Here is a 13,946-nt window from a genome sequence, read left to right on the forward strand (position 1 = left end):
CTTCTTGCGAGTTTACGCATGTCCTCAGCAGTCACTGCCATGTAGCATGGCTGTTCGGATGCATGTGACATACAGTCTGCCTTTTACTCTGAGCGAGAGGCCCTTTGTCACCAGCAGAGGTAAGAGCTCTCTGAACTTTGCCCAGGCTATTCTTATTCTAGCAGCTACACTTTCAGCGCACCCTCCCCCACTACTAATGTGTCACCTAGATAACGGAAGCTATCAACTACTTCTAGTTTCTCTCCTTGGAATGTGGCAAAGGTTGTTTTCTGCACATTTTCAGTGTTTATTGCTCCTGAGCGTCTACCACATACAAAAACTATCTTGCTAGTTAGCTTTCCTTTGATATCGCTGCACCTCTTATGTGTCAATAGCTTACGCTGGGCACATCTTATAGAGTTTCTACCCAGGCCTTTTCTACAGATCGAGCAGGGCCACCTACCTGAATGGGTTTGTGTTTTGTCTACCTTCCTACTCATTAGGACTTTGGTTTTAGCTAGGTTGATTCTAAGGCCCTTCGATTCTAGTTCTTGCTTCCACACCTGAAACTTCTCTAGTTCTGATAGTGACTCAGCAATTAGGGCAAGGTCATCAGCATAGAGGAGCTCCCAGAGGCATCCTGTCTTGAATTCCTGTGTTATTGCCTGGAGGACTGATAAATAGGAGGGGGATGAGGACTGAACCTTGGTGAACCCCTACCTCTACCTGGTCATTCTTTTATAAGTATTCCTGTGTTAATGTGAAAGCAACAAAACACTTAGAAACAAGATATAAGAAAGCAAGGGAAAAAAAGAAAAAGACTTAGACAGTAATATATCAAACAGTGTCTTTATTTTTACCAGATTTTTATCAATGATTTTAACCATTTCAGGGAGAGTATTTTTTTCATATTTTATTTTGGCTGCGATAAAGTGAGTAACAAAATTAAAAGACAAAAATAAAAGGAATGAGTTATCAAATCTATTTGTGGAAAGAGTAACAAGTTTGCACAGATTGAGGGTCATGGTGAGATGGGAAGTTGATATTTCTTTTCATTTACAATAAATAATAATTTCTAATATAGATGCAGGATCTTAAATTTACAGGAGAGATATAATCAGTTACTTGATGAGAACTTCATTTTCCATCCCCAACAGGATGGAAAGTAAAGCTAACCCAAGTGTAATTTGAACTTGGATTTACAAATTTTGAAGAGAAAATAAACAGTCACCTCAATCCCAGTATGTATATCTTATCAGTCCCCCCACCCACCAACAGAAGGAAAGAAGGTAAAGCGAACCATTGCTGGATATGAACTCAAACTGTCAAGAGACATGATTTAGATACTGCAAGGTATTTTAGCCATCACCCTTTATAATAATAAAAATAATAATAATAATGGTTTCAAATTTTGGCACAAAGCCACCAATTTTAAGTGGGAGGGTATATTAAAGCAATTACTTTGACCCCAGTAAGGATGAAAGGCAAAGTCGACCACAGCGGCATTTGAACTCAGAACGTAAAGACAGACAAAATGCTGCTAAGCACAGTAACGAGTTTGCCAGCATGTCACCTTAATAATAATAATAATAGTAATTATAAGATAATAATGGGTGCAGTCTTGAAATCTCTTCCCCCCGCCAGAAAAAAAAAAATTTAATTTCTGCAAGACAAGGTATAATGTCACATCTATCTCATAACAGGCATTGCAACAGTGGCTTTTCCTCCAGTGGCATCATCTTCCCGCCACATTTGTGTAATGGTTTTCACTTGTGTATAGAATTGCATGCCCTGTAATAAAAAGAGAAAGCCAAAGATAGTTATATATATGTAAGTGTGAGAGAGGGGGGAAGGAGAGATATACAGAGAGGCGGAGGGAGAGAGGGGAAGGAGAGAGATACAGGGAGGGGGAGACACGGAGGGAAGAGAGGGGGGAGAGGGGGATGAAAGAGAGAGACAGAGAGAGAGAGAGACAGAGAGAGAGAGAGACAGAGAGAGAGAGACAGAGAGAGAGACAGAGAGAGAGAGGAGGAGGTAGAGAGAGGGGAAGAGGGAGAGAGAGCAGGGGAGGGAGGAAAAGAGAGACAGAGGGGGAGAAAGAGAGAGTGGAGGGAGATGTGGTAAAAAAGTTCGGTTTGTAATAAGATTCTGGATTCTGTCTCAGTGCAACATTTTGGACAAGTTATTTTCATCATAGCTTTTCGAACCCAAGTATTGCAAAGGGAATTAAACAGAGAGAAACTGTAATTCAGAGATAACTATTATCTCTCACACTGTCAGGATGATTCTGCCCAGGGATTAAGTTAGGAGTACATGTGTCTGTAGAATACTCAGCCATTTACACCAAAATATAAAGGATAAGTAGCAGAGTTAATTAAACAACTGGAATACTTGTTCATTAAAATCACCCAAAGATTTCATTTTATGAATATATTATACTTTAGGCGTAGCTTGCATAGGTACTGGAATGGCTGTGTGGTAAGAAATTTGCTTTCCAATCACATGGTTCTGGGTTCAGAACCACTGCATGGCATCTTAGGAAAGTGTCTTTTACTTTGTTACCCTGGACCGAACAAAGCTTTGTGTAGTGGATTCAGTAGACAGAAACCCAGTGTGTGTGTGTGTGTGTATATATATATATATATATAAAGTAGTTGTATACTGCCAACTTAATGTGACAGTCCCAATAAGGGAATATACTATGGCCCTAGGAAGCCAGACCGCTTCCTATTAGGCCTTGACACATTTCCTGTGCCCTTATCCTTGTGAGGGGGAGACAAACTCCTCCACCCAGCCTAGCCTGCATTCAGAGACATGTTTCTGAGTCTTTGCTCGTCATCAGCCTGAAGTAGCATGACTGGCTAGATGAAGAAGTTTGTTTCACTCTCGTAAGGATATACTATTTCAGTGAAATACATTCACTGGTAACAAAAATTTAGGGAAAAGAACCAAGGTTCATGAACTCATCGATGAAAATCCACTGTCACATATAGAAAAATTAATAAGTAAAAGCACAAAAAATAAGTATAATATAATACAAAGTAAATATCATAAGATAAAGATAATAATAATAATATATATATATATATATATATATATATATAAGGTTGAGGAGGGTATTGGATTTAACCAAACCCAAGAGGATACAGGTAATACCGAATAAGTTCTGTATACCGACTAGTTTGCCCCAGTCGTTGTATGAACAGGATTGGGTATTATAAGTAGTGTATTAGCATGTGTATATGTAAATATATCAACTTTCACTCCAACATAAATTTCCGGATTATCCCTACAAGGATTACTTTGCACGGATTTCTACACGGATATTTACCACTGGAATGAAACTACACTTCAAGTACTGTTCTCTCTTTTTTCAGCACATCACACTCTTTACCACTTCATACTAAAAATATCCGCCTATGGATATAATAATAGATTACTTTATTATTTCTGTCTCCGATGAAGGGAAGTACTGGATCTTCCCAGAAACAGCTGTAAGACTATCCATAAAATACTTTTCCAACCATACCTTTGCTCTCTTTATCCTTTTGTTTTTATATAATTACATATATATATATATATATATATATATATATATATATATATATGATGATAAATATTATCATCATCATTAATGACCCTTTTTCTATGCTGGCATAGGTTGAACAGTTCAACATGAACAGACAGGCTAGAAGAGGGCTGCACCAAATTCTAATATCTGTTGGCATGCTTTCTACAATTGGATACTGTTCCTAATACCAACTAAAAGCAGAGTGTACTAGGTGCTTTTAGGCTTGTGTGTGTGTGTTACTTTCTCCTTGCCTCGACATCATGCGATAGTTGTGAACAAGTGTCACTGCCATGCAAGCATGGAAAAGTGAACATAAAACCATCAACAACACAGCTAGTAATACCCTTATCATTGAAGACTCTTCAAGTAGTAAACTGATCCATGGAGTTGAACTAAACACTGCAAGTTGATAAGACATCCATCTAAAACAATGACTTGTATCACTATTTACTGCTAGCAAATGAGGAAGCCTTTTGATTGTTACTTGACCAGTAAGAAATAGCAGCCAAACCTTTTTCGTATCACACCCTATCAGCTTTTAAAAAGGAAGAAAACATTAGATAATGTGATAATGTAATCCTATGTATACTATGACAAAAAAAAATCAGAGGATCACAGGTTTTATTTGATCCATTGCTGTTTAGCCCCAGGTCTACAGGCTGATTCAGCAACAGCGCCAACAATACCCTAATTAACAACTACGCAGATGAGGTAGTCTTAAATGTCTTGATCAGAGAGACAGTATAGTTCAATAAAATAATTACAAGGTTTGCAACATTAGCTATATGGTGTTGACAATAATACTGACCCAGTATTTGACTGGTCCCCTGAAAGGATTAACCCTTTAGCACTCAAATTATTCTGTGAAATGTAATATTTATTTACATTGTTGTGAATCATGCACTTTGAGATTCCATTGTTGTGAATCATAGCTTTGAGATTCCAATAATGCAATTATTTGCTTTTAGGATGATATTTTAGAGTATATGTGGGAGGCTGGATCTGGCCAGTTTGAACACAAAACAGGTCAGATATTTAGGCCAAATATGGCTGGCTTAAATGCTAAAGGATTAAAGCCAAAATGTAAAGAGATATAACTGTATACATAAATGTATTTTTCTTGCTACTTTAGCTTTGTTCTTAGATTAGTAGATGGCAGAATTAGTATAGTTTTAGAAGAAAGAGTATAATTAGTTGTATGCCCTTCAGTACTAATCAATTATTTCATTGACCCCTGGAAGGATGGAAAGCAAAGTCAATCTTAGCTCCTGCATTTCAGATAGAATGTTTGGTCCTTCAAACACATCTTGGTGTATAATGTGACCTACCTTCTTTGGCTGTAGATTTTGGTCTAAAGAATTTGATTTGTATGCCAGAAAACATAGTAACTAAATACCACAAGGACTTTTGTCCTCTCTAGAATCCAATCCAATGAAAATAATGATAATGTTGGGGGGCAAAAAAGGACAAATAATGCTCTGTTACGCCTCCATCAAAAATCTGCTTACCTGTCGTCCATAGAAATGAGTGTCACCTTTGAATGACCCTCGTGATCCCGTAAAGGAAAACATTGGTAAAGGAACAGGTATAGGAACATTGACACCAACCTGAAAAAGATATAAATTTTTATATATATGATATGTCAATCTGACCAGATCACCTCCTCATACGCCCCTTCACCTCTCAAAGATTTGTCTTGCAAAGTTACTTGGTGACCCTTCAAGTGCAGGTGCCACTTAAAAATGCACCCAGTCCACACTGTGAAGTGGTTGACATCTGGAAGGGCATCCAGCTGTAAAAAACATGCCAAAACTGACTTCGCCTGTACAAGTGTCACATAAAAAGCACTCAGCCCACTCTGCAGAGTGGTTGGTGTTAGGAAAAGCATCCAGATGTAAAAACCATACCAAAACAGACACAGAAGCATAGTGCAGGCTCCTGCCTGGCCAGCTCCTGTCAAATTGTCCAACCCAAGCCAGCATGGAAGGAGGACATTAAACAATGATCATGATAGTAATAATAATCCATGGATGTAATTTATAAATATTTTAATGCATTGCTACACACGTTTCCACAAATCACATGTAACTTAAGATCATAGTCCATATTCCTGGGATGATTACAGTACAGTCCATAGTACTCATAGACATTAGGTGGATCATATTCATGCATTCATTTCTTTGGGCAATATGACATAATAAAATAGGAGCTTTCATATGCATATTCAAAATGTTACCTGTAAACAAACTTAAAGTATGTATGTCGGTATGTGTGTACATCAAAGCTTTACCAAAATTAAAAAATAAAGATATAGATCATCCTCACCTGTCCAACATCAATTTCATTTACATATTTGCGTGCCGTAGCACCATTAGTGGTGAATATAGCTGTTCCGTTGCCATAAGGGTTTTTGTTAATGAATTCTATGGCTTCATCAAGGGTGTCAACACTTAAAGAACATAAAACTGGACCAAAGATTTCCTCCCTGTAGCATTTCATATCAGGCTTTTAGCAATAAGAGAAATAAAGAGAGAGAAAGAAAATTAATAAAGACAATGATGATGAGAAGGATAGATGTGTGTGCGTGTGTGCGTGCGTGTGTGTGTGTGTCGGTATATAGGGTAAATAGCTACCATTTTATATTCTTAATTTCACACATGCACATTGTTTGTTTTTGTCAACTACACAGTATAGAAGGGTCAGTAAAGGACTGTCTGTGAGAAAAACAGCACCATGGCACAATTCACTCTGCTTGAAATTTGGAAACAATATGCTGTACTGCTTGGCATTCACACCGGAAGCTCCAATACAAAAAGATGGTGAACACACAGAACAACAGTTGGCTTGCCATGGAATCAAAACATGCTGAAAATGATAAAAAATCAAGCATCCAGTCAACATCATGCTGTCTGGAGTGATCACTAGTGATGGTAACGTTATGTCTCTATTCATCTTCCAACAATGGCCTCAGACTCAATACAGAGGCCTTCATCAAGTGCTTGGAGGAGGTAATGCTGTCCTGGATCTAGAGAGTGGCTGCTGGAAGACCCTATGTCTAGCACCACACCACACAAGCAGAACACAATCATGGCTGTCAAACAATTTCCCCCAAATCTGACCACCTAACTTCTCAGACTGCTACCCTCTTGATTATTATGTGTGGGGCACAGTTGAGCAAGAGATCAACAAAACACCTTGTAAAACCAATGATGAACTGAAGGCAAAGATTATGGCAGCATTCACCAATTTAAACAAGGAAACCATCCAGACGAGTTTCAGAAGATTCCAAAGTCATCTGGAGGCTATGGTTGAAGCCAACGGCAATTTTATTATATAAATTTACTGTTTAGTATTTCAAGATATTTTTATGTAATTTGGGTAAATATATCTGTTAAGCTGAAGTGAGATCGCAGCCACACATGTCTAGCCCAGTTAAGAGTCTCCCTGATGCATCGTGCAATATATGCTTGAGAAGACCTGTTGAGTCAAGTAAAACCAATATCATAGTTATGGCCAGTGCCCCCTGACTGGCTCCCATGCCAGTGGCACATAAAAAGCACCAACCAAACATGGCCAGTACCCTCTGACTGGCCCGTGCTGGTGGCACGTAAAAAGCACTATCCGAACGTGAAAGATGCCAGACCCACCTGACTGACTCCTGTGCCGGTGGCATGTAAAAAGCACCCACTACACTCACGGAGTGGTTGGCGTTAGGAAGGGCATCCAGCGGTAGAAACATTGCCAGATCAGACAGGAGCCTGGCGCAGCTGCTGGCTCTCCAGACCTCAGTCAAACCATCCAACCCATGCCAGCATGGAAAACAGACATCAAACGATGATGATGATTATGAAAATGAAATGTCAATATTATTTTCATTTTTGCATAATTCAGATGACAATATATTCACTGCACCCAATACACATACATACATACATACATACATATATACATATATATATATATATATATATATATATATATATAAAATAAAAGTAGTTAGAGTAAATCCCAGCTGTTTCCTCTTGAAGCACATTTGCTTATTCCATTATTACAATCCAATATGTAGTCTCAGTTGCTGCTGTATGTCAGTCAAAATACATTAAAATTGAGAATTATCTAAATATTTGCAGAGTTATTGTATGACAAAACAGGAAGGTGGAAGCAAAAACGAATTCTACATTGCTTTGTTAGATTATGTATGTTTGTAAAGCATTAGAAATATTCACACCGTAACATTGTGAAGGATAGAGGGCCCCACAAAGTTTCCCTTTTCATATCCAGGGACTTTGATATTTCGGCCATCTAACAGAACATCAGCACCATCTTTAGCACCAGATTCGATAAGATCACAGACACGATTCTTTGATTCAGGAGAAATTAATGGTCCAAGGTCAGCACCAGGTTCATGACCTAAAGAAAAAAAATTAAATAAATATATCTACAATGTCATATCAATGATGGGAACTTCTGTCTATAAGGAAATTCAGTACACTAGATACAGCTTGTCCAAATGTTAAACTTTAACACATTCTAATATGTGATGACTCAAAACATGCTTGAGATGAGAATAAATATCACTTGCAAACTACCTTGTCAACAAATGACAGGGACCTTGTCTTTGTAGTTGGCGACTTCAATGGGCATGTTGGACAACATGCAGGGGACTTCCATGACGTACATGGAGGCTATGGTTTTGGTTCCCACAATGATGAGGGAACCAGGCTGCTAGAGTTCTGCGATACAGATGATCTTATGGTTTGTAATACTAACTTCAGGAAACCTGCCAGCCACCTATTCACCTACCGATCTAGTGGACACACTAGTCAAGTTGATTACATCCTCGCCAGTAAACAAGAAAGATGGCTACTTATAAATGCCAAGACCTTCCCAGGTAAAGAATGCACCCCACAACATAGATTACTAGTTAGCAACTTCAGGATCAGGGCTAAATAGATGCCCAGATGATGGCCAGCATGGAGAAGAAGGGTCTGGAAGTTTAAGGATCCTCTGAATTGACAGATATTTAGAGATGTATTACTTGAAGCTTTTGACAAAAAAGAGGAGGGTATAGCATCACATGACGTGGAAGACAACTGGAGGTTTCTGTGGGACAATCTATTGAGGGCTACTGACCAGATCAGTGGATTGTGCAAAGTCCCCTCTTGACCCAAGTTAACATGGTGGTGGAACAATGTAGTTGACAGGACCAAAGAAACAGGCATAGAAGAAACAGGCATTGGAAGAATGGTGGCAGTAGGGAATTGTATCAGATTGCCAGAAGGGAAGCTAGGAGACAGGTTTACTTAGCCAGAGGGGAAACAGATAAGAAAAAATTTGCCAATGTTCTGCATCATGAGGACTAAAGACTTGAAGTGTTTCATGTTGCAAGACAGTGTGTGAGAGAGAATCGTGATGTCATAGGAGAGAAATGTGTCCACATGGATGATGGCTCACTTGCATTTAATGAGGCTGCAAGGAGAGACTTGGAGACACCACTAGAAAAGGTTGCTAAAGGAAGCAAATGAATGGGAGAGTTCAAAATATCAGCCCAACATAGGGACCAGCTATCTACCTTGGTAGATAAAGCAATTAAGGGTATGAAGACAGGGAAAGCCCTCAGCCCATCAGGAATCACCGCAGAGATGTTTGAAATATCTGGCGGTGTCAGCTATAGTTTAGTCACCCATATAGTCAATTAGGTGATACATGAAGGAGTCATACTCAATGACTGATGTAACAGCACCATAGTCAACTGTTACAAAGGTAAAGGTGATGCATTAGATATGAATAATTATACAGGTATCAAGTTGTTGGATCAGGTAATGAAAGGCATGGAGAGGGTCATAGCCCAACTAATTAGGGAGAGAGCCAGTCTAGACGAGATGCAGTTTGGGTTTGTGCCAGGGAAAAGCACCACTGATGCTGTATTTCTATTAAGACAGCTGCAGGAGAAATACCTAGCCAAAGATAAACCTCTGTACCTGGCTTACATTGACATGGAGAAAGCCTTTGGCAGGGTCCCCCAATTCCTTATCTGATGGTCAATGCGGAAACTAAGGATAGATGAGTGGTTAGTGAGAGCTATGTACAGGGATGCTGTCAGTAAGGTGAAGGTTGGCAACGAGTACAGTGAGGAATTCCAGGTAGGAGTAGGGTTCCACCAAGGATCAGTCCTCAACCCCTCTTATTCATCATAGTCCTCCAGGCAATAACACAGGAATTCAAGATAGGATGCACCTAGGAGCTTCTCTATGCTGATGACCTTACTCTAATAGCTGAGTCACTATCAGAACAAGAGGAGAATTTTCAGGTGTGGAAGCAAGGTCTAGAATCAAAAGGTCTTAGAGTCAATCTAGCAAAAAACAGCAGACAAACTACAAATCCCTTCAGGTAGATGGCCCTGCTCAATCTATAGAAAAGGCATAAGATATACCTGGTGTAAGCTATGGATGCATAAGAGGTGCAGCAATATCAAAAGAAGGCTAACTGGGAAGATAGTTTTTGTGTGTGGCAAATGCTCAGGGGTAATAAACACTGAAAACACTGTCCAGAAAACAGCTTCCATCACATGCCAGGGAAAAACTACAAGTAGTTGATAACTTCCGTTACCTAGGTGATGAAGTCAGTAGTGGGGGTGATTGTTCTGCGAGTATAGCTTCTAAAATAAGAATAGCCTGGGCAAAGTTCTGAGAGCTCCTACCTCTGCTGGTGACAAAGGGCCTCTCGCTCAGAGTAAAAGGCAGACTATATGACGTGTGTAAACAGCCATGCTACATGGCAGTGAAATATGGGCTGTGACTACTGAGGACATGCGTAAGCTTGCAAGGAATGAAGCTTGCATGCTGCGCTGGATGTGCAATGTCAGTGTGCATACACAACAGCGTAAGTGCTCTGAGAGAAAAGTTGGACATAAGAAGGATCAGATGTGGTGTGCAAGAGAGACGATTGCACTGGTATTGTCATGTATTGTGTATGGATGAGGATAGCTGCGTGAAAAAGTGTCACACCTTAGCAGCAGAGGGAACCTGTGGAAGAAGTAAACCCAGCAAGACTTTCCATGAGGTGTTGAAGCACGACCTTCAAACAATGGGCCTCACGGAGGCAATGACAAGTGACTGAGACCTTTGGAGATATGCTGTGCTTGAGAAGACCCGGCAAGCCAAGTGAGATCATAACCATGGCCTATACCAGTGCAGCATAACCAGCCCATTGGCAATAAACTACGCTTGCAAAGACCTGTAGGAGCAAGTGAAGTCGTCATCATGGCCGATTACAGTACCGCTTGATTGGCACCCATGCCAGTGGCATGTAAAGAGCACCATTCAAGCATGGTCGATGCCAGTGCCACCTGACTGGTCCTGTGTCAGTAGCACATAAAAAGCACTATCCAAATGTGATCGTTGCCAGGCCTGCCTTACTGGCTCCTGTGCTGGTGGCACATAAAAAGCACCCACTACACTCTCGGAGTGGTTGCCATTAAGAAGGGCATCCAGCTGTAGAAACATTGCCAGATTGGATTGGAGCTTGATGCAGCCTTCTGGCTCACCAGCCATCAGTCAAACCACCCAACCCATGCCAACATGGAAACTCTACACTCAGTTACACAATTTGGAGAGTGTGGATAACACAATCTTTATGCCATAGAGCATTAAATTTTGAAATTCAGAAAGTTCAATTTCTACACCAGATCACACACAGTTTTAATTTTTCTTGAACATATATTGTTCTCAAATTAAAATTACAAATGATTTTGTTTTTAAAAAGGAGACAAAAAAAATCTGATATAAAAGAAACATTCAAAATAAAACAAATTATAACTGAAAAAATATGAATTTATTTACCTGCATTAACTTTCAGTTTTTTGGCCTTTTCTACTAATTCTGAAATCCATTCCTTGGATTCTCCAACAAACACTGCAGTTGTTAATGCCATGCATCGCTGACCAGCTGCACCAAATGCAGCGCCAACAAGCTACAAGAAGAATTAGGAAATAAAACAATCAGGAGTGGAGGAAGGTGACTGTTGTGTGAGAATTTTGCATAACATGGGAATTATTCCATTTGAACAATGGTAATGCAATTGTAGTGTAGCAATAATGTTGCCTATGAAAATGCTACCACTTGTGGTATGGAAACACTGCTGCTTGTAGTGCAGGAATTCTGCCAGTCTTAAATTAGAATAATGTCATCTGCCGATTTAGGATAATATTTGAAAATCTAAGAAAATCCCATTTGCAGACTGGAGTAAAACTATTTTTAGATTGGGATAATACCATTTGCAGATTAGAATAAATACAAAGTCATATGATATCTGTTCTAGCTCTTTATGTTGAGAGTTCAACAAGGATTTTTGTCCCTCTGCAGTCATTAAAGTACCAATCTAGTTTTGGTGTCAACAGCATCAGCTAACCCCCAACCATCAAAAATTGCTGACCTTGTACTTGAACTAGTACAATTATTATTATTTTTGGGCCAATGGAATGGCAGAATCCTTAGTACATTGAGCAAAAGGTCACACAATATTTCAATCAACTCTATGTTCTGAGTTCAAATTTGGCCACACTACAATTGCATTACCAGGGTCAACTTTGTCTTTCATCCTTTCAGAATCAATGAATTAAGTACCAGTTGAGCACTGGGGTCTATGTAATTGCCTTGTGCCTATAGTAGAAAGGATTATTATTATTATTATTATTATTACCTGGTTTAATGTCATTTCTTTGTTTGCATCAGGCATGATGACACCATGATTCTTTGCTCCCTGAAAAGAAAAGAAATTAAGAGATTTTTAAACAAAAACAGAGCAAAAAAATTCTTAACCACTCAGCCACTATATGCATATCTCCATTAATAAGACTGATGATGATGATGATTGGCAAACAAACTAATTGAAATATAGTGTAGATGTAAATATTGAAAAAAATTTTCATTTCTTATAGCTATGATTCACACACACATACACATTAAAAAAAATTATTTTAAGAACTTGTTTAGAATCCTGTTTTATTAACCATTTTGAATGTTTGTCATATAGGCAATATTATATGTACTATATTGTTGCTTTTGTCTTTAAGTACATTTTTTACTAGAAAATAATATGTATCATATATCATACGTATATACTCAGTGTGATTCCATTTCATAAGCTTTATTAGATTTCAGCATTCTTATCCAGTCAGTTTGTTCATTTTTTCCAGAACCAAGATGAGAAGGCAAACATAATATCAGATTGAAATCTAAGTATTATATCTCAAGTCATTTGGATCTCTTTCTGACTTACTACCAGATTGATGTAGGTGACATTTCAAACACTAAAAAGCAGTCTTGTTTCTTAAGTTAAGAAGAAACAAATAAGAAACATATGGTTGTGTTAGGTTTCACTGGAAATCACTAAATGATTGTACAGTGGTTCGTGATGATATTTCATATTAAAAAAAAATCTTAACATTCATCCACCATATTGACAAAAAAAAAAAAAAATTAAAAAGAAAAACACAAGGGAGAAAATGAAATTGAAGCACAGGAAATAAGATTAAAGAGTGTTGAGGTAGGGGCCTTGAAATAAAGCATAAGAGGAAAAGGGCCGTCAAACAAAAGTTCATTGAGTCAAAGAATATAGGAGAAAAATTTGTAGTAAATGCCATAAGAATAAAACAATATAAAACATTGGAATGGAAGAATTAAATTTTATTGGAGAAAAAATTTGACTATTGGAGTTGGGAGACAAGTTTACTGGAATGATAACTGGAAGAATATAAGGCTTTACACTATGAGAAAAAAATTTGTTAAATGAAGAAGTCATCATTGAGAATCATCTATAATAGGTTTCCAGATCTACAGAAAATAGCTGAGTTTAGCTTTTGTCCAAATTAGGTAAAGATAGGGACCTGTTCCAAGAGCATAACAATATAAGTGATGACCTAGAAAGACATAAAATTTGGTTTTGCTAACAATGCACCATACTCTTGTATGTCAATAAATAGCACATAAAAAAGCACCATTCGAGTGTGGTCATTGCCAGTGCTGCCTGACTGGCTCCCTTGTTGGTGACACGTAAAATGCACCCACTATACTGCAAGTGAGTGGTTGGCATTAGGAAGGGCATCCAGCTGTAGAAACTTTGCCAGATCAGATTGGAACCTGATGCAGCCTTCTGGCTTGTCAGCCCTCAGTCAAACCATCCAACCCATGCCAGCATGGAAAGCAGATGTTAAATGATGACGATAATGATGAGTAAAGGCAGTCAAGTGTAAAATATTTGCAATAAGATATGATTACACAACAACATCAAATTTCATTACAACAATGACAGACATGCTTAAATCTAGGAGATACAGATATACTAAATCAACAGTACATACATGCTGACAGACATATTGACACACATTCAAAGTCAA

The 13,946-nt window shown here is 38.5% G+C and overlaps 1 protein-coding gene across 1 annotated transcript in view; it reads right to left on the bottom strand.

Moving 5' to 3' along the window:
* Positions 1 to 812: 812 nt before the first annotated feature.
* The window catches only part of LOC106879407 (putative methylmalonate-semialdehyde/malonate-semialdehyde dehydrogenase [acylating], mitochondrial), a 36,083-nt gene continuing 22,949 nt past the window's right edge, over positions 813 to 13,946 (bottom strand). The window contains exons 10-15 of the mRNA XM_089360514.1: positions 12,251 to 12,310; positions 11,392 to 11,521; positions 7,779 to 7,960; positions 5,876 to 6,055; positions 5,059 to 5,157; positions 813 to 1,770 (exon numbers count right to left, since the gene is read on the bottom strand). Of these exons, the coding sequence (XP_089216640.1) occupies positions 1,669 to 1,770; positions 5,059 to 5,157; positions 5,876 to 6,055; positions 7,779 to 7,960; positions 11,392 to 11,521; positions 12,251 to 12,310 (753 nt within the window). The 3' untranslated portion in view covers positions 813 to 1,668. The remainder of the gene's footprint in view (positions 1,771 to 5,058; positions 5,158 to 5,875; positions 6,056 to 7,778; positions 7,961 to 11,391; positions 11,522 to 12,250; positions 12,311 to 13,946) is intronic.

This window comes from Octopus bimaculoides, chromosome 11 (assembly GCF_046866305.1).
Source record: "Octopus bimaculoides isolate indiv1 chromosome 11, ASM4686630v1, whole genome shotgun sequence".
Taxonomy (NCBI): Eukaryota; Metazoa; Mollusca; class Cephalopoda; order Octopoda; family Octopodidae; genus Octopus; species Octopus bimaculoides.